Source organism: Populus euphratica, unplaced genomic scaffold (genome assembly GCF_000495115.2).
Source record: "Populus euphratica unplaced genomic scaffold, PopEup_1.0 scaffold262.1, whole genome shotgun sequence".
Classification (NCBI taxonomy): domain Eukaryota; kingdom Viridiplantae; phylum Streptophyta; class Magnoliopsida; order Malpighiales; family Salicaceae; genus Populus; species Populus euphratica.
The window spans coordinates 4246-19808 of record NW_011500145.1 but is presented as its reverse complement, the minus strand read 5'-3'; the positions used below and the strand labels follow the sequence as shown (position 1 = coordinate 19808).

Genomic DNA, 15563 nt, shown 5'->3' with positions numbered 1-15563 from the left:
ATCTATTAATCCATTAATTCAAAACCTATCCTAAGATGGGTTTTTCTTAATCGGGTTAAAAGTTGATATGGATAAACTCCAGTGACTCGATTAACCTAATCAAATCAGGTTAAGACATGATTGAATCAGGTTAAGTTTCAAGTTGGGTTTAACAATATCAATTATGCATCGGGTAAGATAAAAAAAAAAATCCACCCATTTAGATCGATTCGAGTTGGTATTCATTAAGTTTGGATTAAATTATCATTCTTAATTGCAAACTCTTCTAAACCCATGTATTTAATAGCAACCCAGACAAGGATGAAACAACCAACTAAATCTTACAAGGTTAATTTTGTAATTCGCTCTTACAAAACATATATTTAGGTGTATAAATAGCGGGATATCCCGCTAGGTCAATCTATTTATACATAAATACCCCCTCGGTATAAATAGATTAATACTAAACTAGGGCTCATGCTATTTTCCTAATAAAATATTTAGGCATTACAAGAGCTTTTTTTTTAAATAAAGAAATTCAATAACTTAGATTATAGTCCTGATCGATTAAATGAGCTAGATTTATTTGAATCATATAGGAAAAAAGGACAACTATAGCAAACATGGATATATATATATATATATATATATATATATATGATAACATAGGGAGAAAAAAAAACCTTTTATCCAAGAGCAAAAGGATGATGTTGTTTAATTTTTAACTAGTTAAACATGAAATGATGAAATAGGATAAAAAAACTAGTTTGAGTCAACCTAAGTCAGTACGATAAACATATCATCTCGATATTAAGGGGTGAACTAGTCTGAATTAACATGACAAACTCATAGACTAGATCATAACGTTAATATAATTTAATAGAAAAAATATCGAATAAAACCACAAAGCCATTTTTTTATATAAAAATATTGAACAATGATATCAAAAAAGAAAGTAAGATAAAAAAAAGATGTAAACCCCTATTAACTTTTCAAATATATGACTCTGGTCATCAGACCTGAAGTACTATATATGAAAAAATTAGAAAGTTGAATCTCTAAAAAATAAAATATTGAAGGATAAAATTGAAAAATATAACACATATAAAACTATAAAATAAAAAACAATAATTAAAAGAATAAGGGTTACAATTAAAATAAAAAATAAATTAAAGGGAAATAATAAATTCTCAATTTGAAAGTTAAATTGAAAAAAGTAAACATTAACAAAAGGAAAAAAAATCAAAAGAATAAGGACTAAAATGAAAAAAAAAACACAATACACTATAAACTTGGATTGATGGGTAAAGTTAAAAACAATAAAAAAATTATAAAAGGGTTAAGGAAAAAAATTGAAAATAAAAAAATAATAATCAAATTAAAAACATCGATATATGATGAAAAAATTAAACATGCAGAATTTTTAACCTGTTTTTTATATAAAATTATTCTTAAATGTAATAAAACAATTATGTACCCATCTAATTAAATAAATAAAAAATCATTATGTAAATAAATAAATAAAAGTTATTAATGATAAATAAAAATAAAATTAGATAAATTAAGAAATAAATATATATTAATATATTTAATATCACAACATGAGTTATTTATCCGGTTGTATTTAATGAATATGTTTATTAAAGCCATTTAGTAATAAAAATCAACATACACATAAAATTCATTTAATAAAAAAAAATATTATACAAGGTTGCAAATATTTAAAATATTATAAAAAATAAATATTTGTTATTTTTAAAAATAAATTTAATATATAAAAAATATAAAAAAAATTACAGATGAGTTATACTAACATCTTTAAAAATTAAACAAATCAAATATAATTAAAAAATAATTGTTATTTGATAAATACTAAATAAATGAAAAAACACATAAAAATGGTATTAATTAAAATATAAACCTAAAAATTAAAGAAAAGAATGAGACCATGTGTTTTTGTGTTTAGTAAGTTAGGTCAAGCGTTAAACCTATTAAGAAATGGCTTGTTTGGGGGCTTTTAATTTTTTTTTAAGTTAATAAAGCAGAAAACAAAGTTTTTTGAAAAAAAATAGATGATATATTTTGTGAAATTCTCTAAATTTTAATTATTATGGTAGTGGAAAAAACTAGATTCCTGTCTTTTCATCTAAAAACTCATTTTTAATCTATTTTTGATTAAAAACTCCTAAAACACATCTTATTAGCCTTGTTAAATCAATATTTGGCTTTCAAATATGCAAAACACTCACCTCAAAATTCAAAATCAAAAATTTTTTTGAGCTAAGATATGTTTTTTAGACACGTTTTAGATAATATATATATATATATATGAACTCATTTTATTACATGAAACTATTTGGTATAAAAATCAATTGTTTAGTGACCCAAATCATCACCAACGACAACTTTTCTCTCCACTCTAAAATCTGGTGAGCATTTCTTTCTTCTTGTCCTAAAAAAATTTTAAAAAATAAATTTTAGTAAAAGAATTAAATTTTTAAAAATTAAAGAAATCGTTATCTAATAGATAAAAATAGAGAAACTAAAATAAAGTTTTCAAATAAATTTTAAAGTCATAACCTATTGTATATTTTTTTTTACTTTGATTCTTTGTTTTTCAATTTAATTTTTATTCAAAAAATTATACCATTAAATTTTAATTTGGATTAAAAATAATTTAATAAAAATTTAAAAATTTAACTTTAAAAGATGTAACTTAATTGGTCAGGTCTGAATTTATTCTTTAAAAATTATTAGATTAAGTCTTATAAATCTCATGCCACTAGAGATTTATATAATTATTAATTTTAATAATTATAAAATTAATTGGGATTCACGTAAATTAACTTGAATATTTATATTAATAAAAAAATAAAAAAAAAATATTGTTATAATTCATAATTATTTGTCAGGAAAAATAGTAATTAACGCTATAGCGATTTCACGCCCTTTTAGTTTTTTTTTAATTAATTAATAATAATAATAATTAATAGTAAAGTAATAGAGTGGAGTGGAGTGGACTGTACCGTCTCTCCACTGTCAAAATTCATAAGTCATGTCCCGGCCCCACACGCGTCTCCCCTCTTCCTTCTCGCTCTTGCTCTCTTTTACTACTGAAAACTAGAACAACTTTTCCCGGGAAAATCGAAAGGAAAATCTGATCGTTTGAGTTAGGGTTGGAAGGAAATGTCACAGACAGGGAAATTGATGCCAAATCTGGATCAACAGAGCACTAAGGTGCTTAATCTCACTGTACTCCAGCGAATGGATCCTTTCATCGAAGAGATTTTAATCACAGCCGCACATGTCACTTTTTACGCTTTCAATATCGAAACCAGTCAGTGGGTACGTGCGTGCTTGTTTACGTCTGTTTTTTTTCAATTATATTCGAATCTGATGTTCGATTTTTATCACTCTTGATTTCTTAATTTCATTGTTTCCGATTTCAGAGCCGCAAGGATGTTGAAGGATCTCTCTTTGTTGTCAAGAGGTACTCTGAATTAATTATTTCTTTTGTGTTTTGTAATTATTATTATATTGATTTTTTTTTGTTCTATAGGAATACTCAACCGCGGTTTCAGTTTATTGTAATGAACCGGCGAAACACAGGTTTCTATTTGTTCTTCTTTTTTTGTATGTTATCAATTGGGTGGGTTTTTGAATTTTTTTATTTATTTATTTTGTGAGCAGAAAACTTAGTGGAGAATTTATTGGGGGATTTTGAGTATGAAGTTCAAGCTCCGTATTTGTTGTATCGGAATCAATCTCAAGAAGTTAATGGTATTTGGTTTTACAATCGGCGTGAATGTGAGGATGTTGCCAACCTCTTTACTAGGTACATACAATTTAATTCTTCTTTGACAACTTATTTAGTTAGATTTTGTTTGATGTTTACTTAAATATTCTAAATTCCCTAATACATGTTAGAGCTTGGGTTTTGAGTGAATGATTAGGTGCTGTTTGCATTATTAGTAGCTGGTTGGATTTATTAATTAGATTTTATTGTTGTTTACAGGATCCTTAATGCTTACTCAAAGGTTCCTGCAAAGCCAAAAGTAGCTTCAGTCAAAAGGTATTTTGTTCTCGTATAATTGAGTCATCTGCAATTAGTTATTGGATATCTTGTATAGTTGATTCGAATGGTGTTTAAATTTAACACATGATATGCTTACTGCTGTTAGAATATTTCTATGTGAATATAGCCTTTAATTCAGCTCAACCAAGAATTGGTTGGGATTGGATATGGGAATCTTAACATAGTTGATTATGAAAAGAATCAACGTGGATTGTTAAGTGATTTTTAAATAATTAAGAAACATTTTATGTTGGTAAAATCAGGATGTGAAGAAATTCTTCTTCTATGAACATAAATGAGAGTGCATCTCCATGATCACTTCCCTCATATATTATCAGTTTGTTTTGTCCTCAAGCTTTCATGACTTCAAAATTGACGGTGCATTTGGATGTTGCTCTGGAATTTTAAAAACTTGATATAAACATGTAACTGTGATTGCTGATGTTGAATCATCAATTTGTTGTTTAGTTATGCTGATTGAGAAAATGGACTTTCTAGCATGCCATCTAACTTATTGTTTGCACAAACTGTATATCACTTAGTGAATATGAGGAGCTTGAAGCAGTCCCAAATATGTCAGTGTTTGAAGGTCCCTTGGAACCATCATCAACTGCCTCTGCTGCCAATGATAGCACTGAAGATTCTTCGTTTGAGAACTTCTTTAGTGTAAGTGCCTTACTTCTTTGCTTATTCTCAAGAGTTATTTTTACACACTATGTGGAGAACTGCTCTTTGGATTTTATACTTTGTTTGTCAATTAATATATTTGTAAATTCTGCTATGGTGCCATTTAGGATTCTGTTTGTCAGTTAGATACTTGACATGGTTGGTTCATTTCAAACTTGCATGTTTTCTACTGAAAACTATCAATCCCATGCCTGAATATACACTTGCATTATTGTCAAATGCCTAATTTGTGATCCCCTTTTGTTGATTGAGTTTCTATCGCTATCAGTGTAATAGTAATAATCATTACCCAGCACTAATTTAACCACCAATCCCATTACTGCTTGCTTTCTATGCTTTTCTAGTCTGATTTCGCTAAATTTTCTGTACTTTAACCATATATATATATATTAACATGCCTGAGTAGTTTTTGATACTATTCTTGCAGACAGCCATGAATATTGGAAGCACTGCTTGTAATGTAGCAAATTCAAGACAGCCATATCAGCCTTCTCCCACCATTCCATTATCCTCCCATACACCTAGTGTTGTTATGCCTTCTCCACTAGTTCCACAAATACCTTCTCTTCCTAATTCATCTTTACCCACCTCAAAAACCATCCATGGCACTCCTGATCCAATCAGCAGTGGCAGTCATGTCACTAATCTTGTGAAGCCCTCATTTTTTGCTCCCCTTTCTTCCTCATCTGTATTGCTGCCACCCCCTATCTCCTCACCACTTAATAGTGCTCCTGCACTTCAGCCTCCCCTAAATCTGCAACGACCATATGGCACTCCAATGCTTCAACCCTTCCCACCTCCCACACCACCACCATCTCTTACTCCTAGTTCGACTGCCACTACACCTCTAATTAGCAGGGACAAAGTCCGTGATGCACTTCTGATGCTTATTCAGGTACTTGATCCTTTTCTTATCCTTACATCTCCCCTTTATGTCATTCGCTTACTTATTTAATGTAAGATTATACTTTTAATATCTGTGCAGGGTAAAAGAACCACCTATTCTCTCTTGTTTAAATTTTAAAAGCCACTACTTTGCTTGGATACTAAGCGATTTTTGAATTATTGATATCTCCTTTTCCTTTTGAAAAAAAAGAAGAAGAAGAAGAAGAAAGGAAGTAAGAAAAGAGAGAAGTGAGCATCTGTCTAAATTATTGTTTGTTGATTTGTTCTTATGCTAGGATGATCAATTCATTGACATGTTTCATCAAGCACTGCTGAAGGTGCACCATCCATGAGGTATTGAAGATACACAATGACCTTCCCTTTGACAGATGTGGCAAATACAGAATGGTTGTAACATGAGTTCTCTGTACAGACAGCTCTTGGTCCTTGGAAATAATGGGGGTATAGCTCTGGGTTGGTCCAAAGGAATGGGTTCTCTCGTTCAATGTAATGTTGTAACAATAGGTATAGAAAACGCCTCAGAGGTTGAGCATAGAGCTTGTGATGTCAGTTTCTTTAGGTTCTCTAGTAGGACTGTACTGGATATGTCTTGATGTGTAGCAGCAAGCCAGTAAGGACAAGCTGTGAGAAATGAAGTTTTCGACTTCCACGATCGCCTTTTTTCTTTCTAATTATTTGAAAATTGTGGTTTGATCCCTGCGATTAGAGAATGGTGTCTTTATTTTTATGGTCCTGTAAATATAATTTGGAAAGAGTGAGGTCTGAAAATCAAGGAGATGAAAGAGAGAATAAAAATAGGTTGCTAAAGCCACGTCGGATCCTCGTTGTTGTCATGCACCATCTCAAGAGGAAGTCCTTGTCGAGACAATTTTAATGACCCTAAGTTAGGCCACCCTTACATCTTGTTGAGGAAGCTGCATGCATCACCGTAGGACAACGATATCTTGTACAAGTTGGCGCTGTTACATTTTCAATCAATTCTCTACTTCAATCTCTAGCTTTGAAAAAAAAGAAAAAAAGAGGATGGGTATTTGTTTCAATTTCAAATCTATTCTCTAAATATTCAGTTTGTTTTAAATTAATAAAATTATATTTTATTTTATCAAATCAAGTATTAACCAAATTTTAGATTTTTTTTCACGGTGTAGTAATAACCTAAAATCAATAAAAAAAAAATGATCATCAAATTCAATTCCACATTCAACTATATGTTAAAGGATCATGTTGAAAGAAAAAATTAAGTGACAAAACATGGGGTGGAACATTTAGTTTGGGTTGAAAATAAATAAAATAAAATTTTATTTTTTCAATTTGAGTATTAACCAACTTTAAGTTTTTCCCAGCATTAAAAGAATTTCATATCAAGCTGGCTAAAGGAAATCATCAAGTCAAATTCCACATTATTTTGTATATTGAGCAATAGTAAAAACTTTTAGTTTCTTTTAATATTAATTAATTAATAATTAGTAGGCACAAATCCATATGGGCATGTGATAGTTTTTATTTCTAGGTGCTTTTTAAAAGCATATTTGCTTTGAAAAAAATTAAATTGATGTTTTTTTAATTATTTTAATATGATGATATTAAAATTAAAAAATTATTCTAATATATTTTTTTAAAAAAAAAAAATTGCACCCTCATAACCAACACGAACTGGTGAAAAAAAAAAAAAAAAAAATGCACCCTCATAACCAACACGAACTGGTGAGTGGTGAAATAACACGAGACTTAGCGGCGAGGAATGGATATTGGGATGGGGCTGTGGACTAGGGGATCCAAGTCCAACACAAACAAACACCGACCAACACTTGGGCTGTCAAAAACATGCTCGTAACTAGCAAGTCCACCCGACCCAGAAGGGCATCATATATAAACAGAACCCTCCTCGCAGAAACAGCCTCAACCTGGAGTTGTCCTCTCCTCCCCAAAATATCAAAAACAAACACAAGCAGGGATTTGGTAAATGGCTGCCGCACTTAGAAGAATCGCGGGAGAGAAATGCTTTATGCTTTCAAGTATTCGTGCTAAACTTGTTGCTGCTCCAACTGCCCTTTTCATTTGGCAGCGAGGCATAACCACTAAACTCTTTGTTGGAGGTACTCTGCTCTACTCTCTTCTCTTCTACTACACGACGATAACACTTTTAAACTTGATATTTATCGTTTCTTTCTATGTTAGAAAACATCAAATTGAATAAGTAGAGTGATTCTAAAGAAATTTTTTTTGTCTGATCCATCAATTTCGTAAAGGTGTCTGAACCAAAAAACTACTTGACTTAGGAGTGTGTTCATGGCTATGTTTCGTAATTTTTAATTTGATGGATTATTTTAGCTGCTTACTTCTATGTTCTATTTTTCTTCCTTTAAAAAAAAAGAAATCTTGTTGGGTTATCAACTTTTCATCCATCCCCGCCACAAATATCTAACAATTTGCTCATCTATTGGCTGCTTCAATCTTGACACTTCATTGCTTTGTTTAAGCCAAGAAACACTTTTAGCAATTTCCTCGATCGGTTAATTGAAGTAATAACACAATCAGATTCATGGTTTTTGTGTGGTGGGGGAAGTAAGCAGTCTTTCAACAATAAGCTAGCAGAGTTGATGGCAGGGAAACTTGCAACTTTTCTTATTAAAAACACTTCTTATGTGCTGCTATGGCAACATAATGTTGAATGTACTAAAGAAGTTTTGTGACTGGGATAGTTATGTTCTTCCCGTAGTCTAAGCAGGTATATATATATAGCAGTCTAGCTCTGCCGAAACTTAAGTGTATTGTAAGATGTTTTTGATATAGTGGGAAAGTAGGTTGTTATAAAAGGCTAGTGTAAATTACGAATGTCTAGAATGCGAGTTGTTTGGGTGTAACTGGTAAACAAATTCAACCAGACCAATCTAAGGTGGGTTGGCTGGCTTTGGTTTTGGTTTCTTCTGTGGTAAACTAAATAAGAAACTTGCCAAGACTGATGGAGTTTTGGATGGTAGTTGTTGTTTATAATATTTTCTCTTCACAAGTTTAACATGCCAAAAACTGTCATTTTACTTATGAACTGCAATTATCTTTATGCATCTTAGATGGCCATGGACATTTAGCATGGCTGTAATTCTCCAAAACTAATTGAATTTTTCTTTTCTTCCATGCGATGTGCTATGTTGCAGGCTTGTCAATTTACACCACAGAGAATGGATTATCAGAAGCATTCTCTCAATATGGTCAGGTTGTTGAAGGTATTTTGAAGTTCACTGCGATGAAATCTCTAAGCATGGATTATTTGATCAGTCCTAGTAAACATTCTTTTTCCTTTGCCAGCTAAAATTGTGATGGACCGAGCCTTGGACAGATCAAAAGGTTTTGGTTTTGTAACTTATGCATCTGAAGATGAAGCTCAGAAAGCTCTGGACGAGATGAATGGGAAGGTAAATTTGGATTCCTCTCTGCATTTTTTATTGAACTCAAAATCTCAGGAATAACAAGTAAAATGCATTGCAGTCACTGAATGGACGAGTCATCTATGTGGATTATGCAAAGCTCAAAACTAATTTTGGTGGTGGGATACCAATTGCTAGAGGACCTCCTGAACCAACAACATCTGAGAGTTGAACTACGAGGATATAATTTTATGTCATTTGCAGGAAGATTTAGATACTTGCAGGTTATATCCCAGTTAAATCTTGGCATTTCGTTCTCTCGTGCAAGTGATGAAATGTATTTGGCGATTCCAAATGCATGACAACACGCTACACCTGAATCAAATGCCTGCACACAGAAACCAGTGGATAGGCTGTTCTTTCTAGAAGAGAGTAGAATAAGATTTGCCTGGCTACAAATAGAAGTTCGTGTGTTCTACCAGATGCTGAATTTAAGAATAATGATGGTTTGAGCACGGATCTATATTTGTGCAAAGTGTTGAGTCAACTTATATTACCTTTATGTATGCATATTCTAATGCAAAAGGTGTCATCAAAATTGATCTTCTCCGTGACTCGAATTGATAGGAAATACTACATCCGTGTATATAGTCGAGTGAATGAAAAACAAAAAGGTTCAAAGAAAGCTCGAGTGCTCCTCTATATCTGCAAGTTAAGAGAGCTGCATCATTATTTCAACACGTATACCGGCATCCTCCAATTGGATAATAATAGTTGATGATTGTCATTAAAAATGTTAATGGATTGAGTACAAGAGAAATTAATTTAAAATTATAAAATTGATGTACTTTGTTTTAATTCATTGTAGTTAAATAGTATATAATTATTTATTTTTCTAATTAAATACTTTTTTATTATTTTATTTTTTAATAGTAGTCATCTGGAATGTTAAAATATAGACAGATTTTCTTTTGAATACAATTCACTATCATTATTATATTTTGAAATATGGTTGATTTTTGTTTTTAAATGAAGTTTAAAATAATATAAGATAAATATTAAATTTTTTCAATAATATATGTAATAATACATGTTTTACGTATCAAAGTTTTGTTTTAACATGTAATTTGTTTTTAATCTTTTTTGAGTTTAAACAATTATCTTTAAGGAAGTAAATAGAGTTTAAATAATGAAATATTTATCAAAGGACAATAGACAATTGTTTAAAAGGCATGTAATTACTAACATCTCAAACAGATATATCCATTTATACGGCACAAGGCCTTTAGCTTTTACATCATATACTAAATATATAAATAGGTACTCCATTAAGTCAAAAAATATAATAAAAGGAAGATCATCTCAAGCTTATATATTGTTTTAATAATGTTCATATCAAGATGCTTTATATGATGGGTATATATGTGAGATCCCACATCAGAAGCGAGTGTCCAGAGCAAGGACCTTATAAGTGGTGCTGGTTACTTATATGTTATAAGCGTTTTAGAGTCTTGTGTAGATGCCAAGAACAAAACCTTGAGGGGAACCTGGATGGAAGCCCTGGATATGGATAGACTGGGAGGCCCAAAACGAACAATATACGGCATGTTAAGTCATGCCATTACATTTAATGGAGTCATGTGTAGATGTCAAGAACAAAACCTTGAGGGGAACTCGGATGGAAGCTCTGGATATGGATGGACTGGGAGGCCCAAAACGAATAATATTATGGCATGTTAAGTCATGCCATTACATTTAATATCAGAGCCAAGAACAACTCGTCTTAAGATGAGGCAATTATGAGATCCCAAATCAGAAACGAGCGTCCAGAGCTAGTGCCTTATAAGTGGTGCTGGTTACTAACATGTTGTATATATTTTAGAATCATATGTTATTGCAAAGAACAAAAGCGTGAGAGGGACATGGCTGGAAGCCTTGGATATGGATGGACTAGGACTAGAAAACCTAAAATGAACAATATACAACATGCTAGGTCAAGTCATTATAATACAACTTATCCCATCAAATATCTCTTTCACCACCTAGATGGTTAATGTTGTATATATTTTAGGATCATATGTTGTTGCAAAGAACAAAAGCATGAGAGGGACATGGGTGGAAGCCTTGGATATGGGTGGACTAGGACTAGAAGGCCCAAAATGAACAATATACAACATGTTAGGTCAAGTTGTTACAATACAACTTATCCCATCAAATATCTCTTAAAAATGACTAATTTTCATGATTGTATTCCATATATATATATATATATATTGTAATAAGTCTCTGTAAACAATTGGAACAAGTGTTTGTATAAATGTATGATATGAAAATCATGACTTTTTATTTTAAATAATATACATTTCTCTAAATTCATCAATTTTTTTGTGTCGAAGCACATTCATCAAGAAATCATAGACTCTTAAGTTATTCATAAATAAGAAACAATGCATTCTTATATAAGATAAATGTGGTTTGGGCTTTTCGACACATATCCGGTTATTAAAAAACTCTATATTCTAATGATCATAATACAAAATTAAATCCATTCTAACTTTTATATTATTCTTTACCTTTTCTTTTATGTTCATAAGTGTGTTAAAAATATTATCAAATACATTGTTCTTAATATGCATACATTCAAATTATATCGGAAAACATTAGTTTTCTAATAAAAAATACTTAAAAACTACTTTATGTTATCTAATTATGAGTTACACTAAAACTAATAAATATTTTTTAATAAAATAAAAAATAAATACAGTACTCTCCTACTATAAAATTGTATTATCTAATTCTTCGCCACATAGTATTGGTGGTATAATATTCATTTCAGCTTTATTTTTCTATATTGTTTATATATTGATGATGACTTATTTAACAAAAACAAAAACAAAAAAACAACTTTACAACTATTAATTAATGTAAATATCTTATTATTTTTTATATAGTATAAATAAACTAATTTTTTATGTCTTTCAGTCCAAAACCATACTATGCATTAAAAAATTATTTATAATTTACATCAAAATTATATTCATTTGAAAATTATATTCTTTTACACATTATATGTGAAATTCCTCGATGATTATAACTTATTCAACTTGTCACGTTGAAGAGAAACTTTTATATCGTGTCGGTAATTATCGATCGACGTCACAAACTTCACCGTTAACTTCGTCATTATTGAAAGAAATTGCACAGAATTCTATAATTCAATTTCTATTTGCAGTGAGTACGAGCATTCATGCAAAAAAGAGCTTAATTGAGCTCTCGCCATTACTTGTCTATAAGGAAAGAATACCAGAGCTTATTCGGAAAGATACTTTTTGTATGTTTGATCGTTGGAATCTTTTTTTTTTAAAAAAAAAAAAACCCTCTTTGTTTCAATCATGCTTTTGACACTCCTTGTTGTAAAAACTTTCTTCATTTGTATCCCTATTCTTTCTGGGATGACAAAATTAAGGGAAGCATTTCCTCGTGAATCAACAACCAGAGAGGTATTGGCATCTGGCATTCTTTGTGCTGCTCCCATACTCGTAAACTCCTCACGTTTCTTCGTCATTTACTATGTTCTTCGAGCCGCCAAAATTGCTCCGGCCTACTGACAAGAACTTAATTCCAGACCATGTTATTGAAATAAGTTTTAATAAATGCAACGCAGCGTTCGGCAGATGAGAACTAGACACATCATGCATCTCCGCATCCACCCTGCCGTCAAATTAATTGCGTGGCTCCACCGACGAGTGTCACAGGATAACAATTTTATCGCCCGTACACTTGTTTGATAGGAGTGTTTTTTTAACTCTCCCTCTCTCCCTCTCTACACCTTCCCCTTTACAACTCTCACAACCTGGGAAAATTAAGGTTGAAGTTCATCTCAGCAGATGAAATAACCCAAGAGAGACAAGAACCATGACTCCGAAAGACACACACAGCATGTCCAGAGCCCCTTCCTTCTTCAGCTTCCTCTCCCTCCTCTCCCTCTTCCTTTCCAAAAACATCTCGTACCTTTTCCGTCCCTCCATTTCCCTCCTCCCGCTCATTCCCTTTTTACCCTCAAACCCCGCATTCAAAACACCCAAACTACCCTTCCCGTTTAAGAAAACACCATCCATATCCTCCACTTGCAGGCTTACTCCCCTCACGTGCATCTCCCCTCCTTGAGCTCCCCCTCCGCACGTGACGACTATCCCACACTGCACAGTCTCTGATGCTGATCCTCTCTCTCCTGCCGCCAACACTGTCGCAAACCGCGCGTGCACTTCGCCGCTCAGCCAATGCCTCTGAACCGACACCGGTTTGTGACTCGATAGGTTCACCGATCGTAAACGGGTCGGGTCAATCAATATCCAGCTCAAACTCAAATCACCAGCCAGATCGCGACATGCTTCCTCAGAACCTGAATTCGGTATGGGAGTCGGACACGTGTCCTTCGGATCAAGCATGTCGATCCTGAAGGGAGAGCACAAAAACCACGAGCTTGAAGTCTCTGTTTCAACAACCTTGGAAAAAATCAGCTTATTTTTGTAATGAATATCGACGGCTGAGATCAGTTCTGATGGATGGTCGTGGTCTCGTGGGGGATTTACCCGGGGGCCTGTGGTGAGAGGGAAGGATTCAGAGAAGAGAGCGCGCCAGCCGTTGGGTAAGCGGGAGATTATTTCGTGTATACGTGGCGTGTTAGTGGAAGGCCAAATGGAGTGGCATATGTCGGTCCATAAGTCTTGTTGGGATGCTAGTGAATTTAGTTCGGTAGAAGTGCATGCGGTGGAGACCAAGGAGAGGCCGTCTAGTCGGTTTAGGATGTGGGCTTGGAGGATGTCCGGGTGAATGGTGGAGATTGAGGTAGCCATGGAGGCTTCCACGGTGGTTGTTGCGGTGCTGGAGGAACACGGAGTTTGCGTGGAGAAAGACATGTATTGTGTATGTTTTGTCTCCTTACTAGGAAATACTTTAAAAAAGGGTTTTCGTGCGGGTGCGTGATTTAGTGTAGTAGACATTCGACTTGTTCACTTTATATAGGACTTTTTAAGGAGTGTATTTGATGGCTAGTTAAAGGCCCCTAATATTGTCTTTATTAACGAAATTGACATTCCTTCCGAGTTGCCTGAACCATAGATTTTAAACTCAATCCGGTAGTGAACTCAGCCCCAGGTCCAGATCAGACGCTTTTATCAGCTCACGAGTTTTGACTGGGACACCATCTTAATTTTATTTTAATAAAAAATATTTTTTTGTTAAAAAATAATCAATGAATTGTGACTGAATTTTTAATTCGACCAATTAATTTTTTTTTCTAATTTTATTTATCCAACCTATCACATCAAGTCAAATTTTAAAAATATAGTATGAAATTTAAACCCCGTCACAAAACAGGACCACAGCCTTCGGCTCCTGGTTCCGTTTCCCTTCAACAACAAGTTACTGTATTTGTATTTTTTATAATTTTTCTTTAGATAAAGAAACGATATCAAGATTACTAATTCCATTTCTTTGAAAACTTGTTGCTGCTGGTCTCGGCAACTAAATAACATGTACGCTTGCTTTATTGTTGAGGATCAGCTTGACTGCCTATTGAGCTCTATCTGGCTGTACTTTGATTATTAACTCAATAGTGGATATAGATAAATTAATAAATCGGTGTGTTAATTGTTTCTATAATTCAATCTTTATTATTTGTCAAATCTAGATTGTATGAAAATTAATTAAATTAGGGTACACCATTCTTGGTTAATATTTTTCTTAATACTTCTTTCCTAATTAAACCTTTGGTCACCTTACTTATTTATTTTCTATTTTTCCAAAAATAAAACAAATTGATGAAGAATATAAAATTGATGAAGAAACTAAGCTAAGAAAATGGATTATAATTATAATTCCTGGAACAACAATAGCATAGGCGATTAGCTTGGTAAACAAGAGGGATTTAGTGCATGCTTCGGTTAGGAGTGTGGTAGATGTAATTTTTTAAAATATTTTTTATTTAAAAATATATTAAAATAATATTATTATTTTTTTATTTTTAATATCACCACATTAAAAAAAACTAAAAAGTTATTAATCTAAGGTTTTTTTAAATAAATAATTTAAAAAAAGCTTAATCGAATCACACCATCAAACCGTGTTGAGGTTTTCTTTTTTAATCCATGTTTGAAATTGTGTTTACAGACAGCATTGTAGAAGTGAACATGGAAAGATTTGCAGCGAGGTAGCTGAATTTCCTGTAAATGCTCGCATTTATGGAACCCTTGAATCTCGTAAACTTTCAAAGGATGTGAAGGGGCACAAGATGGATCCTCCAAAATCCAATCCAGATGAATTAGGGTTATTAAATTGGTTTTTGACTTTCAGACAACTTCATGTTCATCATTTTCTCACTAATACAAGACCTGTCCGATGGTTATCATGTCACTCACTCCAAAAGATCATTAAAACTTATTTTCTAAATTAATACCGTTTAAATAATAATTTAGACAGAAACAGTGACTGCACTTATAGTATATGATCACGCATGCAAAATTATAGTACTAATAATATATACAAAATCA

General features: G+C 32.3%; 3 protein-coding genes across 3 annotated transcripts; 2 read left to right on the top strand and 1 right to left on the bottom strand.

Moving 5' to 3' along the window:
- The first annotated feature begins 3006 nt into the window (after positions 1–3006).
- Positions 3007–6340, top strand: LOC105110736 (mRNA-decapping enzyme-like protein). The gene is made up of 8 exons (XM_011005882.1): positions 3007–3324; positions 3429–3469; positions 3539–3588; positions 3670–3814; positions 3995–4051; positions 4597–4720; positions 5169–5636; positions 5923–6340. The coding sequence occupies exons 1-8, from the start codon at positions 3166–3168 to the stop codon at positions 5977–5979; spliced, it is 1101 nt and encodes a 366-aa protein (XP_011004184.1). The 5' UTR covers positions 3007–3165; the 3' UTR covers positions 5980–6340.
- Positions 6341–7524: 1184 nt separating this feature from the next.
- LOC105110737 (glycine-rich RNA-binding protein 4, mitochondrial-like) lies at positions 7525–9539 on the top strand. Its single transcript, XM_011005884.1, has 4 exons — positions 7525–7743; positions 8803–8871; positions 8954–9060; positions 9134–9539. The coding sequence occupies exons 1-4, from the start codon at positions 7611–7613 to the stop codon at positions 9242–9244; spliced, it is 420 nt and encodes a 139-aa protein (XP_011004186.1). The 5' UTR covers positions 7525–7610; the 3' UTR covers positions 9245–9539.
- Positions 9540–12380: 2841 nt separating this feature from the next.
- Positions 12381–14092, bottom strand: LOC105110735 (probable F-box protein At1g60180). The gene has a single exon (XM_011005881.1). It carries the CDS (start codon positions 14013–14015, stop codon positions 12888–12890), a length of 1128 nt encoding a protein of 375 aa, XP_011004183.1. The 5' UTR covers positions 14016–14092; the 3' UTR covers positions 12381–12887.
- Positions 14093–15563: the final 1471 nt, after the last annotated feature.